The 22761-nt window shown below is 40.3% G+C and overlaps 1 protein-coding gene across 7 annotated transcripts in view; it reads right to left on the reverse strand.

Annotated features, from left to right (window-relative positions):
• Positions 1–22406, reverse strand: part of LOC131237824 (serine/threonine-protein kinase ATM) — a 158265-nt gene extending 135859 nt beyond the window's left edge. For 2 of the 7 annotated variants that reach the window (XM_058235829.1, XM_058235827.1), the window contains exons 1-13: positions 22072–22389; positions 21250–21358; positions 21023–21166; positions 16069–16230; positions 15764–15959; positions 15450–15606; positions 15230–15369; positions 15059–15146; positions 13650–13753; positions 11619–11717; positions 11135–11191; positions 10811–10892; positions 6744–6818 (exon numbers count right to left, since the gene is read on the reverse strand). In XM_058235829.1, coding sequence (XP_058091812.1) covers positions 6744–6818; positions 10811–10892; positions 11135–11191; positions 11619–11717; positions 13650–13753; positions 15059–15146; positions 15230–15369; positions 15450–15606; positions 15764–15959; positions 16069–16230; positions 21023–21166; positions 21250–21358; positions 22072–22140 — 1482 coding nt within the window. In that variant the 5' untranslated portion in view covers positions 22141–22389. Of the gene's footprint in view, positions 1–6743; positions 6819–10810; positions 10893–11134; positions 11192–11618; positions 11718–13644; positions 13754–15058; positions 15147–15229; positions 15370–15449; positions 15607–15763; positions 15960–16068; positions 16231–21022; positions 21167–21249; positions 21359–22071 lie in introns of those variants that run through there. The other 5 variants (XR_009167429.1, XR_009167430.1, XM_058235830.1 and 2 more) reach the window with 5 other exon arrangements.
• Between the last annotated feature and the right edge of the window lie 355 nt (positions 22407–22761).

A 22761-nucleotide genomic window follows, 5' to 3' on the forward strand; every position in this document is an offset into this window, starting at 1 on the left:
TTGACCCGAAAAATGAGGCAAATCTAAATCTCAGGTGGACCATAACACAAGAAAACAGTAGTGATTGAATATCCAATAAGTTTTTAATGGTGGCATTCAATCACTGATGTTTTCCTATCTTGTGGTCCACCTGAGATTTAGATATGCCTAATTTTTCGAATCAATGATTTGGAAAATTGGATGGACAGCGTGGAGGAAACACATATATCATGGTGGGGCCCACCTAGCACCAACCAATAGCCGCTGGCTACTGGCGGTGTCAATAGCCAAACCGCATCCCCTTCTCCTGGGAGCAGATTACGCATTACCCAAGTAACACTTTTATGGGTGTCACCCATACCATGTGGAGCCCACCTTGATGAATTTTTTGTATATGGGCACTGTCCATCCATTTTTCCAGCTCATTTTAGGACATGATCCCAAAACTTAAGCCGATCCAAATCTCAGGTGGACAAAACCATTAGAAACAATGGTGAATGACCATTAAAAGCTTTTTGTGGGCAACAAAAGTTTTGGATCAAGCTGATCGTTATATTTTCCCTTCATCCAGGTATAGTTGACCTTATCAATGGGTGGCGGGCATTACTATGGGCCCTAGGAAGTTTTTAATAGTGGGCTTTCAATCACCACGGTTTCCTGTGGTGTGGTCCACGTCCACCTAAGATTTGAATCTGCTTAATTTTTGGGACCACATCCTAAAATGGCCTAGAAAATTGAATGGACAGCGTGGGTATAGAACACATCATTAAGGTGGGCCACACAATAGCAGTGACACCCACTAAGGTGTCACCCGGGTAACACCTAATCCATACCCCCTTCCCCTGCGTCGTCCCACTCGGACGTGGATAGCCTGCAAAAGCCAAACTTCTTGCGACAAAAGCTAGGTGGGGCCCACCGTGATGCTTGTGAGAAATCCACCCCCATCCATCCGTTTTGGTAGATCATGTTAGGACATGGGCCCAAAAATGAGGCAGGTCCAAAAATCAAAACAACCATACAACAGAAAACAGTGAGGATTGAACGTACATCATTGAAACATTCATGGGGCCACATCAGTTTTTGATCAGGCTAGTATTTTGTGTTTTCAGTTCATCCCAATAGGAATGAATGGATGGCATATAAGCATCACAGTGGACCCCAAAGAGGTTTCAAAGGTAGGCATTCCCCTATGCACTTTTTCCTGTCATGAGGCCCACTTCAGTTTTGGATCTGCCTCATTTTTGGGCCCTTGTCCTAACATGATCTAGCAAAACGAATGGACAAGGTGGATTTTTCACAAGCATCGATGTGGGCCCCGCCTAGTTTCTATTGTCGATAGTTCTGCTTTCGCCAGCAATCTGCGTCTGAGTGGAACGGCATGGGAGAAGGAAGCAAATTGCATGGTGTACCACATACCACCGACCTCAATGTTGTGTTGACATCAATGTGTCATGTGGGACCCATTATAATGTCTGTTATATCCACACCGTTTTGGATCAAGTTGATATTTTTATGTTCCCTTCATCTAGGTCTGTGTGACCTTATGAACGGGTTGGATGGCAAATAATCATCATGGTAGGCCCTATGAAAATTTCAACAGTAGGCATTATTGTGCCAACTGCTTTCTGCAGTATGGTCCATTTGAGCTTTGGATCTGCCTCATTTTTTAGCTCATTACCCACAATGATCTGCGCATGTAGGATACTCTTCTCTCAACCGATCAAACTCAGTCACTTCCACTCTCATACTTTGGAGTAGCACCACACGACGACTAAAGGCATCAACAGGTTTGTTCTCAACCTCAGCCTTATGTTTCAGAACGAAAAAATATTCCTGAATAAATTGGACCCATTTAGAATGCCTAAGATTTAGTTTCTTCTGGGAACTGAGGTAATGTAAGGCCTCATGGTCATAGAACAAGTCAAATTCTTGCAGTAATATATAATGCCACCAATGGCGCAAGGATTGGACAACAACATAGAACTCTTTGTCATAGGTGGAATACCATTGCTTTACCTCATTCAATTTCTCATTAAAATAAGCAATGGAGTGCCCTTCCTAACTAAGCAACCCACCAAACTTACCCCAAATGTATCACACATAACCTCAAAGACTTTAGAAAAGTCAAGAAGGCGCATGACAGGGGCTTCGTTTAACTTGTCCTTGATCTCCTTAAATGCTTTAGAGGCAGCTTTAATTCATACAAATTCCCCTTTCTTGATGCAATCCGTGATGGGGGCCATGATGGAGCTAAATCCTCTGATGAACCCGCCAATAAAAAGTTGATAAGCGCACCTCGTGAATATTGCGCGGTTCAAGCCATTCAACTATGGCCCTGATTTTCTCGAGGTCCATTCTCATGCCCTCAGATGATACGATAAACCCTAAGAAGATAACGCTCTTTGACATAAATGTGCACTTCTTAAGGTTGGTGTAAAACTTTTCAATTCTGATGACCCCGCAAACTTGCCTCAGATGATGGAGACGTTGTTCCTTTGATGTGTTATAGATAAGAATGTCATCAAAATACACCACAAGGAACTTACCCATAAAGAGTTTCAACACCCGGGTCATTACTCTCATAAATGTGGTCAGGGCGTTAGTCACTCAAGCCAAAGGGCATGACTAGCCACTCGTATAGCCCATCCTTCGTCTTGAAAGTTGTCTTCCACTCGTCTCCTGGGCGTATATGTATTTGTTGATACCCGCTCTTGAGGTCAATCTCCGAAAAGATGGTGGCACCCACCATCATGTCTAACATATCATCAGGACGCGGTATGGGAAAGCGGTACTTGACCGTGATTTTGTTAATGACTCTACTGTCCACACACATGCGCCACGTGCCATCTTTCTTATGCGAGAAGTGCTGGTATGGCACACAGACTCAAAATCTCTTGAATGAAACCCTTTCTGAAGAGCTCATCTACTTGCCTCTTCAATTCTACATGTTCTATAAGAGTTCATTCAATAATGAGGAAGGTTTGGTAGAGTCGACCTAGGCCCTAGGGACAATATCAATGGCATGTTGGATGTCCCTCATGAGTGGAAGTTCATCTGGTAAGTCCTCTGGAAATACATCGTGAAACTCATCCATAATCGGCTTCACCTCAAGTGGTCCCTTTACACTAACCTCGGGTGTAACTTCTCTAGCCACTAAGGCGTACACTATCGAATCCACCAACCACCATAGTCTCTCTCTCAAACTCCTTGGCGCTGATAACATGGAGAGACTTAGGTTGGGATTTCCTCATATCCCTTGGATTACTTGACTTCCCCTCAACTTTCTTATCCACGTTGCTTTTTGGTGGGAGAGGAACTAGAGTGATCTTCTTGCCTTGATGCATAAATGAACACACATTTGAACGGCTATATATCATCACATTGCGGTCAAATAACCAAAGTCGTCCCAAAATGATGTGTCCAACATCCATAGGTAAAACGTCGCACCACAACAAATCCAAATAAGATCCAAAGTTAACAGGCACGAGACATCGTTGGATGACAGGCATGGAAGATGCATCCACCCATAATACTTTATAGGGCTGAGGGTGCGGTTCAAGTTTCAAACCCAAGTGGGACAAAGTGCTAGTGGAGACCACATTGGTACAGCAACCACTATCGACGATCACCTTGCAATTCTTCTCTCCACATTTCGCATAGGTGTAAAATATCGAAGTCCGACGCCAGTCATCAGTCTCCTTAACATTAGTCAAGGCGCACCTGACTACTGCAAGTGATATGGTCTCTTCTTCCTCTACTTCCTCATCACTAGCACCAGTGATATTGGGCTGATAGACTTCTTCTTCAAATCGCCATGTTCATCTCCTGCTTCTTCACCACCGTCAATCACAAGAGCCTTGTTACTATATTTTGAGGGACACCGATGCGCAAAGTGACCAAATCATTGGCAATTGATGCATCGCGTTTGTTCACCTCCCCTAGAGTTAGCACTTGTTATCCATTTTCCTTAGACATCTCTAGGGTTGGACTGGGAACCAATTTGGAGTCTAAACTGACTCCCCATGTTAGGCTTAGTCTCTTGAGGGTAAGTCTTAATACTTGGATCCCGAGAGTCATGACGCCTATTAACTGGTGCTTTGAGAAAGTGTTCAATGTCTTGCACCACTTAGTACATATGCTCCAATGTGCCAACATCAAGAGAATAAAGTTCTCGTTGGATCTCGAATCAGAGGCCCATCCTGAACATGGACAATGTAATCATCGGGTCCTCCTTAATGTCACATCACATCATGTATTCCTCGAACCTAGTGATGTAATTTGGCACAGTCATGAATATCTGACGTAAATCATGCCACTGGTCTAGGACCCTCTGGCGATAAGAAAGAGGGAAATACTTTTCTTTAAGGACCTCTTTCATCTCAGCCCAATGAACAACTTGGGGTTCTCCACTCCTATCAATTTTAGGTTCCATGTTGGTTCAAAAAAGTTTGGCCTGGCTCACCAACTTCATCTTGGCAAATCTCACTCAACGGGCATCAAGCATATCATACCACTCAAATTAGTGGTCCATGTCTGCCACCCAATCAAGGAATGCTTTGGGGTCCAATCGAGCATCAAAACTGGGAGCCTCAACTTTTACACCCTTCATGACTTGTGCATCTGGATCATGACAGTCATAACGTTTCTCACGTTGTGGTGGCACTTGTGCTCGACCACGGCCAACGCCTTGGCCACGCCCTCACCTATCAAATTGATCTCCAGCCTGAGATTGAACATCTTCCCAGTGTTGGGGTTTGCCTGTAGGGAGCATGGTATTCCAAATCGGTTACATAACGGCCGTTACGTAACGGTAACGGTCATAACTGTTACGCGTTACGGGGTCGAAATGGCCGTAACGGCCATTACAGAAAAACACCCTGTAACGGCCCCATAACGGTCCAGTAAGAACATTTTTTAAAAAATAAAAAATGGATCATAACGGTAACGGTGGTGGCCGTTACGGCCACCGTTACCGTTACGGAACACCTTGGTAGGGAGGCCTCAAGTTTATTGGCACGTGCATTGGTCGCGGTTAATTGAGTGGCAGTGGTTCTATTGTGCACTTCAATGGTCGTCAAGCAGTTCTTGATAGCATTAAGGGCCTCGGCAATCTGCTCTAGATTCATTATGAGTTGTAGACCAAAACCACGTCCCGAACGAGTGGGCATACACAACTCCAAAAGGAAACACTGGGTCCTAGGACAATGTTATGACAATGATAAAACCAACCTAGAGATCAAACTAGACACACTAGAAACACTAATCTGAAAACTCAGCAAGCCGCTACCCTTAAATATTATGTAAAAAAATCAGCAAGATGGTAATCCGAGGTTGCCAAACTGAAAATTCAGCAAGAATGTAATCTGAAAATTACAAACTGAAAATTCGGCAATGTGACAACCCGAGATTACTATGTTGAAAATTCAGCAATGGTATAAATGGAAAGGCTAGCTGGAAATTCAGCAATAGGATACTCCCAACTATGACCGAAAAAAATAAATAAATAAATAAAATCAGCAATATATTCCTATATGCAATGTATGCACTACTAACCCTATATGTGACTCTTATCCTAGATGCAACACGAAAATCCTATGCTAAACCTATGGTCTCTAATACCAAATTTGATGTAGGACCGATGCATGAACAAAGACCAATAATTGGTCCAATTGCGAGTGGATTGATTCAAGTTGAAGGCACTAAAAGGCCTAGAAGAAGGCACAAAAGATCATGGATGGAGGTAGTAGGAAAATATTTGATAACCTGAGTTTAGCCGAGGATATGGTCTTCGTAAGAGATGTACTTACACCCCATGGGAATTATTATTACAGTCCTCGATAGAGTGGAATAGCAGGAAAGGATACATGCGGCCAACCCCAACTAGTTGGGATAAGGCTTGGATGATGATGATTTACATCAGTATTTTAGATTATTAATTTTAAATTGTACACCAAAGACATGAAAATTCCTGGCATGCAAACATTTATCCTTAAACTAAAGCATGAAAATGCATTGAGAGAATCATTGTTTCACCTTGCATACACTTCTCAAGTGACACACATGCACACAAGGGCGCACATATGCCAAATTAAAAGATTACAAGATATCCTATCACCTTGGAAGAGAAAAGTTGAAACCTGTACATGTTCCATACAATCAACAAGTTGAAGAAACTATAACAAAAAACCAATCTAGGTAAAGGCATCACCTCCTCCCCAGAAACCAGAATAATTTCAATCAACAGATCATGAATCTGCAGTTGGGGGATGCAAGAGAAATAACGCAACTCATTTTTTTACTGAAAATAATGTGCCTCATCAGTCATTGTTTCTTGAAATTAATCATGTATAACACGCACCTATATCCCAATAACAGAATTCAAGACTCTTAATTGAGAATAAGTGGTGCTCCACATTGGTACTATATTTAGTAACAACACACCAATGCAAAGCTTGATTTAAAAAGTACTCCCGATGTAGTAATATCACTGACTTTTACATGATTAAATGAGTTTCTATTTCATTTAATCCATATTGGCCAGAAAGGCAATCACTGAAAGTTGCAACAAGGAAAAAGCAGGTCAGAATTAACTGGTAGCAAAGAAAGACAGCAGTATAAACATTCATAATCAAATTAAACCTAGACCCAGAGAAGATGATAAACTGTAACCCCAGTCCGTTGCTGTAGAAAGAATTTAAAGCAGCGTCACCAATTCATCACTGAATCGATAATCCACCAAAATAAAGATCGCTAGCAAAACTTACCACTGATGTCACATTACTGAATATAGGAAGCCCATGCATTAAACAGCTCCATATTATATGCCACCCACCTTTAACCTGTAAATTCGTCCAACGATTGAACTAATTTACTCCATAGTTTCACACAAAAACAAAGAAAAGAACTCAAACATATGCAATGCATGTTATGTTTGTAACCAGGTTTTTTGAAGCTTCAGTAGCCCGTGTGGTAACACGCACGCAAACACATAGCAAGGGTATTTCCAAGGAAGCCTTTAAATGGCATTTAACTGAAAAGAAACATGAAGAAAAAACAAGATGGGATTTCCTCTCTTCTTCTTCTTCTTCCCTTTCAGTCAGTCAAGACAGTTGGGTGAGAGCGAAAAGAAGATGGGACGACCTTTAGGATTTGGAAGTGTGAGATGAAGAGGGATAGTCGTTAGGGTTTGGAAGAAATTGAGACGGGCAGGCTGTTAGACTTCGGAAGAGAGAAGGGGAGAACAAGTGAGAGAGTGGGGTTAATAAGAGACTTTTAGCGTAGGGGCACTTTCATCATTTAAAAGGGCCATTTTCATCATTTTGAAAATAATGGATGCCTGTTATTAGGATAATCCGGCAGGAAGTGGAAAGATCAAAAACCCCATTAAATTTTGGGTGGTAAAATCTAACCCCAACTAAAACAAGTGGTTCCATCAATTGACATTATAGTGCGGATGGTGGTTCATAAAAATCCCATGAATTTTTAATAGTGTTCAATCTAGACTAGGCCCTTTATATTTTCTATTTGGTTGAGAACATTTTTAACTAAGAAGGATTTCAACCATGGTTCTCACCAGTGTTCGAAATATCGATACTATCGGCCAATATTATCGTTATCGGGCCCCAACGAGACGATACCCGGGCAATAACGCCCGGAAGATACCAAAAATGCAAAAATTCAGATATCGCACGATATATCGTGCGATATCGCCCGATATCGCCATGCGCATAGGTGGAGAATAAAAAAAAAATGAATTAGATTATAAAAAAAAAAGAGAAATCGGAGAGTACCAGCGAAGATTGGTGATCGGAGGTGGTCCATTACGATATATCTGTGGAGATTTCTCGGAGATTCCGGCGAGAAATCGGGCCAGATTGAGGAACCCCTTCCTCCAGAACGAGAATCGTCGCCGCCGCGATCGTCGGAATCTCTGCGTGCGTGAAGGAGAGGGAAAACGAAGAAGAAGGGCGCGGAAATGGGGTGAAAAGGGGTTTCGATCGTGCGGTGGGTTACGGAGTACGCTCTTATCGTACTCAGTAAACTCAGTTGGGCCAACCTTTAATGTATGTAGTCTATCCACACCGTCCATCCGGTTTCCTTTCTAATTTAAGGGGTTGATATCTAAATTTAAGAATTTTAAGGGCCTACCTTAAAGGCGTCACTCTTTCCACTGTTTTCTATGGTGGGGTCCACTCGAGCTCTGGATCTGACCCATTTTTTGGCTCATGCCATAAAATGATCTCTTCAAATGTATAGACGGTGTGGATGCAAAAAATACATCTTAGTGGGACCCACGTAAGTTGGTCACGTGGCATTGGGGCCGTCAATTACGGAAACAGATTGGATACTCCCCTGACACCAGCCCGCGGATGATGGTCGGTGCTCTGTGGGCCCCACAATAATGTATGTATTTCATCCATTCCGTTCATAAATTTTTAAAGATTATTTTATGGCTTTATCAAAAAAACTAGAGAGATATAAATCTCAGGTGGACCACACCAAAGGAAAACAATAGTGATTGGATATCCATCATTTAAATGTTCCTAAGGCCCACTGTACTGTTTATTTGACATCAAATCTGTTGATTAGGTCATAAAGACCCAGATGAAGGGAAAAAAGAAATATCAGCTAGATCCAATACTTTTATGGACCCCAAAAAGTTTTTAATGGTCAACGTTCATTTCACACTGTTACCTGTAATGTGGCCCAGTTGATATTGGAGTATATCTTCTTCTTTTTTTAATATCCTAAAATGATATATAAAATTATATGGACGGAATGGATGAAACACATACATCATGGTGGGCCCACAGAGCACCGACCATCAGCCATTGGCTGGTGGAGTAGCCAATCCGTTTCCGTCAATGACGGGCAACATGGTACGCTTACCGAGTAAACTCTGTTGGGCCACCGTGATTGCATGTGGTTTATCCATGCCGTCCATCCGTTTTTACTGATCATTTTAGGTGTTCAGCCCAAAATTGAACCATATCCACAACTCAAGTGGACCATACCACAGGAAATAGTGGAACTGTTAATTTCTACCGTTGAAACCTTTTTAAGGCCCACAGTGATGTTTGTTTGTCATCCAACCAGATATTTATTTTTTCCCTTCATCTGGGTCTTTATGACCCAATCAACAGATTGGATGTCAAATAAACAGTACAGTGGGCCTTAGGAGGATTTTAATGGTGGATATCCAATCATTATTGTTTTCCTGTGGTGTGGTCCACATGAGATCATATCCCTATAATTTTTTGTATCAAGCACTAAAATGATCCGTAAAAATGGATGAACGGAATGGATGAAACAAATACATTATGGTGGGGCCCACGGAGCTGAGATGAACTGAAATCACAAATATTAACCTGATTCAAAACTTTTATGGGCACACGAATATTTCTACTGTGGATGTTCAATCCTTACATTTTCAGCCCATTTGAAAATTGGATCCTGTTTATTTTTGGCTCTTTGTTCTAAAATGATCTCAAAAAATGGATGAACGGAGTGGATTACTCACAAACATCACGTTGGGCCCCACTTAAGTTTTCAGCGCCGGAACTTCCTGCAAATGGCTTGCGCAGGAAATCCGCGTCCTTGGATTCTCAGGAAGCGTAGCCAGACCGGCTACTAAAGTAACGTCACCAAGTTCTGTGGGGCCCACCATGATGTATGTATTGCATCTACACCGTCCATCCCTTTGGCCAAATCATTTTACGGCATGAGATAAAGAATGGGTCAGATCCAAATTTGGAGTGGATCCCACCATAGAAAACAGTGGAGAGAGGGACGCCCACTGTTGAAACCCTGATCATGGGTCCATTGTGATGTTTATCTGAGATCCAACCTATTTATAAGTTAAGACAGACATGAAAAAAAGGGAAAAAACAACTTTCAGCTTGATCAAAGACTTTTGTGGCCCCTAGAAATTTTTAATGGTGGGTGTCACTCTCTCCACTGTTTTCTGTGGTGGGGTCCACTCGAGCTTTGGATCTGACTCATTCTTTTTCTCATGGCCTAAAATGATATCTTCAAATGGATGGACGGTGTGGATACAACACATACATCATGGTGGGCCCTTCAGAACTTGGTGATGTCACTTCATGTCCCCATCAATCATAAGTATATTTCTCAAAATTTACTTCTTAAGTTATTCTTTGTCTTTTCAATAAATTGGTTGTGTTTTAATACATGACTACGATATATTTATAAATATCATGCATCCAATTTAAATATAGTTGCATTAGTTCAGTTAAACATCGCATAACTTAGGACCCTATACAAAGGAAACTTATTATGTGTATATTTTTTTTGATATGTTATGATTTAAAAGTGTGCATTAAGGGGTTTTTTAACAATCCCCAAAGTTTCATTAAAAAATTCAACCATTTTCCCAATGTTTCCCCATGTTTCCCAAAAAGTGCGATAAACTATGCGATACAAACGATATATCCCATGCGATAACCGATACGTATCTGTATCTCAAGGGTGCGATACATTGTGCGATACCGATATTTCGAACACTGGTTCTCACCTAATTATTTATTAGACGTAACAGTGTTTTGTGCTTTATATTACTCAACCATGGAAAAAAAAAATGAAATTTTAAAACACTACATACCGAAAAAATAATAATAAATAAATTTTAAAAAAAAAAAAAAAAAAAAATTCATGTGGCCCCATTGCCATGCACTCATCCAGTGATGGACATGATGCAGGAAAAAAAAAGTTAACGCTTTTTTAGTGTACACCGTGATAGTACACAACATCCAGAAGACTATATTCCAAGAAAAGGCAAGGAAAGGAGGGGGGGAACTCTAGTGGCCAATACCTCACTGGAGGTGATGGATGATTGCAAAGGCTCCCCTCCTGGAGTCGGAAGCGGCAGCAAGGAAGGGAGCTCCTGCAGGCTCCTTCAAAATGCATTGCAGAAATAATAAGAACTCAGAAAGTGGGATTTGTCAGCTATTAAATGCATTGACCATATTGAATTTGCAGATAAACAATATATAAAACAGCTTAAAATATATAGGAAATGAAATTCATTGTCGAGTACAAAAGTAAAAGCATACAATCCAATGGAAGTGGAAAACAACAATGCATCAGCACCATTGTCATGATAAAGGCTATTTCTTGGGAAAATAGAACAGCATACCGTATAGCCCACAGAAGGCCATCATAAGCATGCACTGTGTTGGCATCATTCAAAATCCTGCACATAAAACACCATGATCCAAATATCCATGAATATCAAAGCATCGCTGTTCACTACCTTCTTGTATCGTAACAAATGGGTTGTGCACTAGAGAATATGCACTTGCACACATGCATATAGGCATGTCTATGTTTAGGTACATATTCAAGTTGGCAGATGCAGATGCACATGCATACTTGTGCTAGTTTTTACGTGTAAATCAAAGTGTGGCTGACGCGTAAATATATGGATGTATGAGTGTCGGTAATCACACAAGTTCAATAGACTATATCGATGCATGTCTTTGTGACTGTATGAGAGCATCCATGTAAACATGCAGATGTGAATGTTTATTCGCATAGGATTTTAGGATATACTAAGTTAATAAATAACGAATCTATCCATAGCTGTATGGCAAGTAGTGGATATTACAAGCATAGAATACCTCTCAAAACTTTCACAGATGCCCTCAAACCAGTAGCTGACAAGAGCCCTACTGATGCGTAAGCCATAGTTCCGGATAAGGAAGCAAAAGGCACCATACCTGCAGAACATGGTGAAAAGAATGCATTGTCTAGGACACAGAAAATGAACTCCAGGGCTAGAACTTACAGATAATTATATCCTAAACAAGATATGCAAGAGTATGAACCTCTCACCAGAGATCATAAACAAAAGCATCCAATAATCTAGAGTAGAACCTCTCTTTTGAGAATTGTTTAACATTTTTTCTTATCATTGTACAATAAATCATTACAAGTTTCTAAATTGACTAATAAAAATGGGTACCTTATCGCATTCACTCAAATACAAGTTGATCAGCCTTGACCATGGTCTTAGCAAAGTCACATATTCATATAAAGCTGCAGTAATCTATAATGAGAGGAAGAAAAGGACGCCAATATAGCACATTATCTATGAAAAGGTACTGGATAGATCAATTGCATCATTTAGTTAAGGTCCTTTTCACAGGGGCATGTGTTGAAGTCCCCATGAAGAGACATTAATAAGCATTGACATCACATGAGTGATACAGATAATTAACCCAACAGGGACTGTTTGCATGTGAAAATTCACTGAAAACACTTCCAAGAAAATTAATCAACCCATTGTGTCCCTTAACAGTAGTTTTGTAGCTTATAGAGAAAGAAAATTAAATTTCTGATAGACATAACTCAAACACTATTCATCTCAGAAAGCCTTCGAATTTCCATGATGTAAACTCCAAGACATTTCTATCAAGCAAATTATCCAAAAATTTCTTCAGTCTCTACTTTCAAAGTGCAATGTTTCTTGTATCTACTTTATGGACACAGTGAAAGATCAGATATTCAGACTCCACCCCATGTAAGGAGCACCTCAACAAAATTAACATCACGAGTGCAACTGTCCTTCTAGCGTATAACTGTAGAAAAGTCCAATATACAAGAGACTAATGAATGTGTCAGTGTGCCCTGAAAAGCCAGTGTGTTTATCTTAGCCTTTGAATTGATGATCTTGTCCATATATCATGATGATCATGCGTCCTGTGTGGACACGTGGTTAATGTCATAATCAATAAGTGAGTACATCTTAGATTCTTAATCGTACAGGCATATGGGTCAAAGGAGATGGTTTCGTTTATTGTCCTTGGGAACTTGCATTTGGACACAACGACTGCTGGTCAAGGAAGAGTTATTTTCAATGAATCTCAATACCCTGATGTTTCAGGACCACCTAGCGGGTCCTAGGATGAACCTGTGGTTATTCTTATGTGGTCATCCTATGTGAAGGGACCGATAATTCTCAAAAAAAAATGTGAAGGGACCAATGTTTGAGATGGGAGGTCTCCCCCATTGAGCTCAAAAACGAATCAACACTTTTGACCTACCCCACATGGGAGTGACAATATTCATGGATATGGGATTTGGGTATTAAACCCGTCAAATACTTGCATTGGAAAATCACTACAAGTCTCTAGATTGAGAGACCCATCATGCTTGGTCCAGATTGACTTGCCTATGTACTACCTTTGACTAATCATTAGACCTAAGGACATATATGGAGTTCAAGTTCCTAATGTAATGTGCGTTGGCCCGCCTCACGGAATCAATTGCAGTGATTTGAACATGGGTGTTGTTGGGCTCATGCATTAAGATACAGTCCATATAATCCAACAGGGGATCCACTAGTTACCTAGGAACATTCTTATGGCTCATCTAGGATAGATCTAAGAGAGAAGCTTTTCTATTGAAAGTATGCCATTGGAAAACTACATGGTTTCGACAACAGCAATCTGCAGGTAATTCTAGATACTGAATTCTCTGATTTTGTATTTTGTAGAAACTTGATAATATCTAAACAGTGATCCTTACGACTTAAATAAATAAATTTAAACTTTTGAAAAAAAAAAATCCGTCACATTTTCAAAGATCTAACAAAATGACATATAGGAAAGAATATTAAGTTACACTAAAATAGCAAAGATGCACCTCACCATAACCATTTCCCTTTCATGAGACCATCTTTCAAACGAGCGGCAGCACTCTCCCTCTTAAGTCGCTTCTCTGATGATGGTACTTTAGTTGTATGCACACACACCTGCAAGGTAATCAATCATTTTGAACAGAATTCATCGGCAACTAAGTAGGGTTGAAAGACCGAAATTTCAGTGCCGGTGATCAATTTATCGATGCTATTGGCCAGAATATCAGAAAATATTATCGGTATTGCACGTGGGCAATATGAAATCTCAAAGTATTTGCAAAATTCCCATGTATCAAGTTAATGCCAACATATCATGATATTTCTAATATTTCGCAATATTTCTACTAGTGTTTTAAATATCGACGATATCAGCCAATATATCCCACGATATATCTTGTATCCCACCTGTGTGATACGAAACGCACAAGTAGTGCCGATATATCCCACCTATTCGATCCAGTGAGCATTTTCGATTTTCGATCCATGTTTTTGCTATAAATCACGTTAAACCAGAGTCAAATGGTTACAAATCTATGATTCTTCATGTTTTCCATGAAAAATCATGAATTTGGAACTTCGATTTCGAGATTTGGGGGAGATGGGTCAAGTTGCGGAAATTTGAGAAAAATCAAAATTTCTCAATTTCTCGCAAATCAGTTGCAATCTTTGTATCCAAACACAAAATTAAACATGTATGTAAGTAACCTGATCTAGTGATTCTTCTTTTGCTTTTGAACGTATTGCTTGTGTTTCCATACATGCCTTCTTACGTTTATAAATTATATGAATATACTTTGAATATACTTGCATTAATTCAGTTGGAAAGCACATATGTTAGGACCCCATACAAAGGAAACCCTATTATGTGCTTGTTTTAATGTTTTAATTTCTAAGTGTATATTGATGTCTTTTTCAACAATCCCTAAAGTTTCATTAAAAAATTCAACCAATTCCCCAATGTTCCCATGCATCCCAACAACAGTGATACATTACACAATACAAGCGATATATCCCATGCGATAACTGATATGTATCCGTATCCCAAGGGTGTGATACATTACACGATAACGATATTTAAAACATTGATTTCTACTAAAAGCAACGTCAATAAGCAGGAAGGGGAGTTTGCCCAAATGTTTTTGAGAATTCTCTTTGCAGTTGTATTTTAACGACTCTGCTGGAGTTTTTTCAAACCAAAACACGAATTTGGTGGAGAAATCACAATCGGAGAGCAATTTCGGAGCATAGTTTTGAAACCCCCAAAAAAAAAAACGAAAATTATTGTGCATAGTGCTTCTTTTTTGAGTGTTAAGTGTACAATCATGTATGTTTTAACATCTCCTGAAGTTTAACTAAAAATTTTCCCAATTTTCCTAAATTTTCCCAATGCTTCCCTCATACTATGATACCATATGAGACCTGATAAAAGACTGAGGCGGCAAGCTCCATCAAACCACGCTGTGAGTTTGCCAAGGCTCCAACCTTATCATCCCTCGCTGCATCACTCCTGAATGTTATTGCATTAGCATTGTATCAGAGACATGCCATGTGACCTGAGAGAGTATCAGATGAGACAACACAAGGACTCACCAGGCAATACCAGTGCCCACGACATTGCTTTGATCAAGGTCCTTGCTAACAACATCGAGAATTAGTTCTATCAGACGACTTCCATCAGCAACACTCCTGTTAAGCTTTAACTGTATCCTTGCATAAACAATAAGTGCATTCTACAAAAAGAAAACAAACCATTCATAAGATACTATCTTACAAAGAACAGAAATCAAAAGATTAACACTTGTTTTATTACCTTCAACCCACGATCATGAGTTGTGAGCCAACAGCGGAACATAAATCCCTGCATGGCGGAATGGATTTCCATGGACTGAGAGCCCAGATTTGGGCCATCTTTTATCAAGAACATATTGATGCATTCAATGAGTTTGCGTGAAATTTTCCCCTCCTCCCTGATAATGTTCAGAAAAGGGGAAAATGTAGTGCATGCAAGCATAATCAGTAATTTCAAACTGTCGAGGGGATGACAAAAAACAAGTAAGAATAAATTGACTGAAAGGCTTCTGGCCATGTCAGATCAAAACAAAGGAGGCACAATTTATGGAATACCTTACATGCGAGAAAATTCCAACAAACCCCTTAATGAGATCTTCCCTTAGATTATCGGGGAAATCACCAGGAGGGTTTTCCAAGAGGGAGTGGAGTGTGAGGATGCAACGGAAAACTTCTTCTTTGGTGTTAGATTGGATACTATTTTTCCCACCCATGGCCATTTGTACCTGACTGCTGAATAGAAGTACCAAACCTGCCAGCAAGAAGGCCAAGCGAATTGGACAATAGCATGGAAAAATATCAGATGCAGCGGTTTGAATATTCAGATAAGTATAACCCTATTTTAACAAACATGAACTCACTATTATAAACCCGCTTCCTCATGTGAAAGCGGTATTCTCTCACTGCCAAAAGATGCCGGAGAATAATGCCATATTCAGATTGGAAGCTTGGAACATCCTTTATAACATCCCAGATATGGCTGAAAAGCAACTTCACTACGGACAAGAGAGGCAACGTCTTGCCTAAGAAAAAACTTCCATTCATTAGCTACACTAGTTGAAATCAACAAGCTCTATGGATAAATGAAGAATGCATTCACTAAGGCAAAAGACCAAAAGATCCACACCCCATTTATTACAAAAGCAAGCAATACACTCCAACCATATTAAATGCTTCCCCCCTAGTCAAACACTAGTCTTATTCTATCCTGCTCCAATTATCATAGATACCCTTTTCTTTTATTAATAAATAAAATTTTAAATTTTAAATTTTTTTAAAAAAAAAAAAACGTAAAATATAATCACATCGTACAAAACTTGAAGAATATTCATTTTCCTTTATTGATAACAAAAAACATGAAGAAATTTATTATCGGTTTTCAGGATGATTCAACTCTATTCATGCTCTTTCCTTGATGGATAACCAAAAACATGAAGAACATTAACTAGAAGTTTTCTTTTGACATAAACTGAGTTAATTGTGGAATTTGAAATCAAATATTCTGTAGTGATGAATTGCTAGCGAGTGGGCCCATAGTACACTTCATTATAAATAAGGCGTCAGATGCACATGTTCTTTTTTAGAAGGATAAGCTTACAATTCTATTGAGAGAGAAAATATTACAACGAAGGGAGAGTATGCAATCAGAAATGATTGGAGGTTAGCATCCATCCTTGCCAAGGCATCCGCTACATCATTTCCTTCCCCACTAATGTAAATGAAGAGTGCCAAGATAGTCTCCTTCAGTCCCCTAATTTAGTCCAGCCATCTTGACAATCACCACGGGTTTTCATCCATAGACCATGGAAGAAGCCCAGTTGACGGTCTTTATTGAATCCCCTTTGAAGAGAAAGAGGGGGGTGTTTGGTGTTAGGGTTATTCCGGATAGACCTTCCATTCCCATGAGCAAAGCCCGCAATTCTGCTTCATTGAGTTCAGCAATCCCTATGGTACATTTGTGTGTGTGTGCATATACATTCAATGTGTTTTTAGGTGCATATATATGGGGGATGCAGTCAACCATCCTGGGGCCCACCCGAAATGTGTTTATGACATCCAAACCAACCATCCGATGTGTCCCATCATGTTAGGAGCGGGGCGCAAAAATCAAGCTGGTCTATGAGTCGGGGCCACACAAAGGAATACAGTTAGGAGGGGACACCCATCCTTCCTTTTGTATGGGCCGCACCGTTGTGTGCATGGAATATGGGCCATTCAGCCCCTTCATCTACCTTGGATGAAAAGGCACACCAAAAGTCAGGCCATTTTGGAATTCAGGTGGGCACCACTGAAATCAAGGGTGGGAATCCCCTCCCAACTGTCTCCCTATGTTGTAGCCCACCTGAATCATGCATTGGCCTCATTTTTCGCCCCTTGGTCTAACTCACAAGAGAGAATCTGATGGAGGCTTGAATTCATGCATATATCATAGTGGAGCCCACACAACTCAACTGCATGGTAGGCAACCATGCAGTCAACTATATTGGATCACAGACACACATATGTATGTATGGTGGGTGGGTGGTTGCGCTAAAATCATACATATGCACACAATGCGCGCGCGCAGCACACACACACACAGAGGTGAGTGAGAGGCTTGTTAAGGCCATGTACACGTATAGCCATGCCCATCTACATTCCAGCACGTGTCACTGAGGTGTGAGGATGCAAGATGCGAGCAGCCCATCAGGTGGAAGTAGGATACAATATGCGGATCTTTTGGTACAAAAATCAGGTAGTTCAACTCATCGGGTGGGCCATGGTGTATCAAAGTAATGGATGGCTAAAACAGTTTTTTATCCATCCATTTCTTTCAAACATTGTGGCCCACATGATGGCATCTACACAGCATGTCACGACTGATGGACCTCTCCAATCTTGCACACCTGTTATAGTGGCAGATGTAAGTGCGTAGTTTGGCAAAAGTGGTGCAACCGGCTCCCACCTGGTACTAACCACCAGCACAACTAATACACACACCCCAAAGGGCAAGCAAGCAGAGAAGGATCACGAAGGACAGTTGCCAGGCATACCACTAAGCACAAAGCGTGCATGCAGATGGATTTCCCCCATATCAGGTAATAAACACACGCGTGCCCAAAAGTGGAAAGGACGTGCTCAAGTAGGTGGTTGAAAGAAGAGCAAGGAGCCCACCTACGCATTCCAACACGATCATGCCCAACCTTGCACTTTAGCCTAGATATTGCACTTTACCCAAAAGTGGGGTTTTTTGGGTTCAATATCAGGTTTAATTAATGGAAGCACGGGTACAAATGGTATTAGGTCTTTCTTTCTTTAGAGTAGACTTGATTACCAAGTTAATTTTAGAAGAAAGTTAAATTAGGTTACTGGTTTAGTGTTAAACAATTAGGGAAGTGAGTAACGCTTTCATTAGCCTACAACATATTGGACATTTAGTTTTGAGATTTTATTGCCTTCAGCTTTATTCGAATAGCTAATAATCCTTTGTCTAGTCTTCGTTCTCCCCTCTTATTCTAAGTATAGAACAATTCCAGCCATTATTTTCTGCATCCATTTGAATCTACATATCCCTACAACATCGTGGCAAAGTTACAATTCACTTCTGATTAGTAAAAACACCTATTTATTACAAAGTCGTTCACATGTTCAATGTGCAGCATACAAATGTATGTTGAATATGTGGGTAGAGTGTAATTAGTGTGGTTACAGCAAAGCAGATGGTAGGGGATTGTAGCTATTCGGTTAATGTATTTGGGGAGGGAGGGGTATCTTGTAAGCTTGTTGGGCCTGTCGGTCTGTTTCTATGATGAATCCTTGCCATCCTCTTCTTTGCAATAAAATTTAGAAATCTTATCCATCAAAAATATACATATTCAGCAAATAAAAGAGACGCATGACCAAATTTGTTCAGGATTAAGGGACACAAAAATATGTAATAACCAAGATGATGATGATAAGAAAAGTAAAAGATGTCAATAACAAACAAACCAGAATACAATAAAAGCATGAATCCAGATTGATCCGAAACTACAGTTGCACGGAGCGTGAAGCAAAGCAACAACTGATGTAGGTGCGGGAGTAGTGAAGTGTCTGTTAATAATTGTTAACAAGCATAAACGAGTAGCGAAAGGGAGAGGAATCCAGAGCAGGATTTGGCTTCATGATTCCAATTTTGCCATCATTCTTATTTAAGTTCCTACACTCAGTATGTGGACAAGCAGTCCTATTCCTTCTCACCACCTCAATGAAAGGCATTTTAGGCCTCCCTCTCACCTTCTTTTCAGGCCCCTCCACCCTAGTTAATGTTTCAGTTCTTACAGGAGCTGTCGGCAGTCTTCGTTACACATGATTGAACCATCTCAATCAACTCTCCATCAGTTTTCTCTTACGGCCTGTTTGGATTCAGGAAAAGCATAGGAAAGGAAATAGTGTTTTCTCGAGAAACCTTATTTCTAGGAAACTATGGGAAAGGAAACATTGTTTTCTTTGTTTTTTTTTAAATTTTATACAATATTTTCATAGAAGTTTAGGATCTATTATCAAATTTGTTGTTTGGCAAAAAAAAAAAAAAAATTTATAGATAGTCACTAGCATGTGCCAAATTAGCATATGGCATATGTAGCACACGTGGGGTGCTTGAATATGGATACTGGCACATGTGGCATACACAAAATATGTTGGGTGCTTGACATGTGAGGTGCTTGAAGTTGTACAATGGCACCTGGCACAAGACACAAGTTGGCACATTTGACACATTGGCACTTGAAACCAAATGGTAGCACATGTGCAAATTGCATCATTAGCACAGTAGCATATTTGGAGCAATCTAAGACAGACGATGGCACATGTGGCACACTGGCGCATGTGGAGTGCTTTGCACATGTGGGGCTAATGATAGTACATAGCACATTAGCACATGTGGGGCATAAGAGAAGATTGATGGTGTCACATGCAGCACACCAACACATGTGGGATGCTTTACACATGTGGGGCGTAAGAGATGATGGATAGTGTCACATATGGCATGTTGGCACACGTGGGACGCTTTACATATGTGGGGCACAAAAGATTGATGGTGACTCATGTGACACATTGGCATATGTGGCATAGTGGCACATGTGGGGCATGATCGATGATTGTTAATGGCTCATTTGGCACTTTGACATGTGGCACATGTGGGGGATTGAAGATGGATGATAGCGCATTTGGGCTTAACCCCTTGAGAAATCTATTATCCTTCCATCATGGGATAATGTCTTTCTTAGGGGGTGAAGAAGGGAAAATAAATTTGTTTGTTTTCTAACAAAGATAGAAAGAGGGAAATGGTGTTTCCCACAAAGAAAGAGTTGCCAAACAACAATAGTGAGTTTCATTGTAAACAATGTTTCCTTTCCTTTACTTTCCAAGAATCCAAACAGGCCCTTATTGGGACATACTCTAGGCTGGTTTGGAAGACATCATTCCTAATTCAATACTTCTTAGACTTCCCACACATCCATCTCAACATCCCCTGTATCCACACAATAGAGAGAGCCATTGAGATGAGCATATTGCATGTCTCGGTTTTTCTGTCTCCGTTCTAATTTTGCCAATTGCAAAATTCTGTATGTAACCATTATGGAATTCCATTTGGGTGTTACATTTGTCATTTTCTCAAATAAATTAAGAGGAAAAAAAATATCTCACAACCCAAAACATAAATTCGCATCTTTCCTTTCCCATTGTCTTTTTTTTACTCAAACGCCACCAATCAAATTTATTCAAATTTCTCATAAAATAAGATAACAGTAGACAAATGCGCAAATAAAACCATCATAGAATTCCATCGCTAACCTGAAAACTTGGCATCTTCAGCATGTTGAATGACACTCCGAAGAGTCTTTGCAAAAAACAGCTTTGGCAATCGCCTTTTACTCGCCGATATTTCCAACATAATACATTTCGTGAGCAACGTAATAATAAACGGCCATGTTTCCGCTGCAATCGATAAATGAAAAAAAAAATAAACAATCTAAGAAACCCCTCCCACAGTAAACACATGCATCGAAATCCAATCTTACCATGCGGAATCTCATTAGGTCCAAGCCTTGCAGTGTTCTGGCCAAGCAATTTACAGAAACCGAACGACCTTTCACCTTCCATCCAGCTACTCAACAACTTAACACCTTCCTACAATCCATCAAATGAAAGTAAAAACACAATATATTCGGCATTTTAATTCAAACCAGCCCATTTCGGCATTACGGGCCCCACCATGTGGGCATTGGAATGAAAATCTCTTCGACCAGATAATCATAGCCACTCCAGATGAACTGCTCATCATGTTTGCTTTTTTAGGTACTATAAGAAGTATGAACAGGCAATTTCTTCAGTGTGTGTGAGTTTTCAGTTTGTACCTATGGGGCCCATGATTCAGCAATCCAGACAGTTAATAGGGCCACGGGAAACCCCACACTGCAAGATCAGCCGCTAGCAGATTGACGGTCAAGAAAGAGCATATGGCACGCTCCAAATTCAATCCAAACAAAGAAGGCCAACGATTCTGCAGTTAGAACCTTCCAACCTGGAAGAATTATAGTGCACTGGTCATTCACGGTGGGAACTATCATATCAACGGTTTGGATGGCTGAAGCAGGGGCCCACTCGCGCAAATGAAGAAAAACCTGACAGCAAGGTGTATATTTTCCGTTCAGACGACTAGGATAATCCACCATGGGAGCTCACTTCAATATAGCTCCATCCATGGTGAGGCCCACCACAAGAACAGTCTGGATCACACGGAATGCCGGCTCGATCGAGGAAAAAATGAAGCTATTTGCCGACAGTTATTTTAATTTCTCTGATGAGATTTAATAAACTAAAATTAAAAATAAATGAATTACTTCTCGAGATTTGACTTTCTCTGATGAGAGCTTTGAAACGATTTCTTGAATATCTCTTGAAGTAGCCATGGCTTCTTCTTTTTTCCCTTCTCTCTTCTTCTCTGATGGAAACTGCGGTACCAGAGAGATGAGAAATGGAAGCTGGGGATTTTATTTTATGTTTTCCTTCGAGAAGACTGGGGAATGTTTTTGGAAGAAGATAAAATGGGGGAAGGCGGGAAGGGACGGAGGAGTTTTGGCGGAGAACTGAGTTTTTCCAGGGGTTTATGAGAGAGGAAAGAGGGGGAATCCGATCCGTCGCGTTGGATTAGAAAGGAAAGTTCGTCGTCAATTATATGATATATAGAAGTTGAGAGTGGATCTGATCTGTAGATATAAATTTTGTGTATAGATTTATTTTGGTTGTACATAATACCAGATAGATGATTTTCTACATTAGTTTATCTCAATTGGCTAATTTTTATCTTGGCCATTTGATTAAAGTACAAGATATTTTGTATGAATGTGACCGTTGTTTGTTCTTTCATTGAAGAATAAAGTATGTGAACCGTTTTGATCCAGTACAGAAGCTTAACGGATTATTCATTAGGAGACGAATTATCATTAATTATCCAACGCGTTTAACCCAAAACCTACTCGACAGAGGCCTCCCAGTCTCAGCTGACGGAGTATGGAATGCGGACGCGGATT

Source organism: Magnolia sinica, chromosome 2 (genome assembly GCF_029962835.1).
Source record: "Magnolia sinica isolate HGM2019 chromosome 2, MsV1, whole genome shotgun sequence".
In the NCBI taxonomy this organism is placed as follows: Eukaryota; Viridiplantae; Streptophyta; class Magnoliopsida; order Magnoliales; family Magnoliaceae; genus Magnolia; species Magnolia sinica.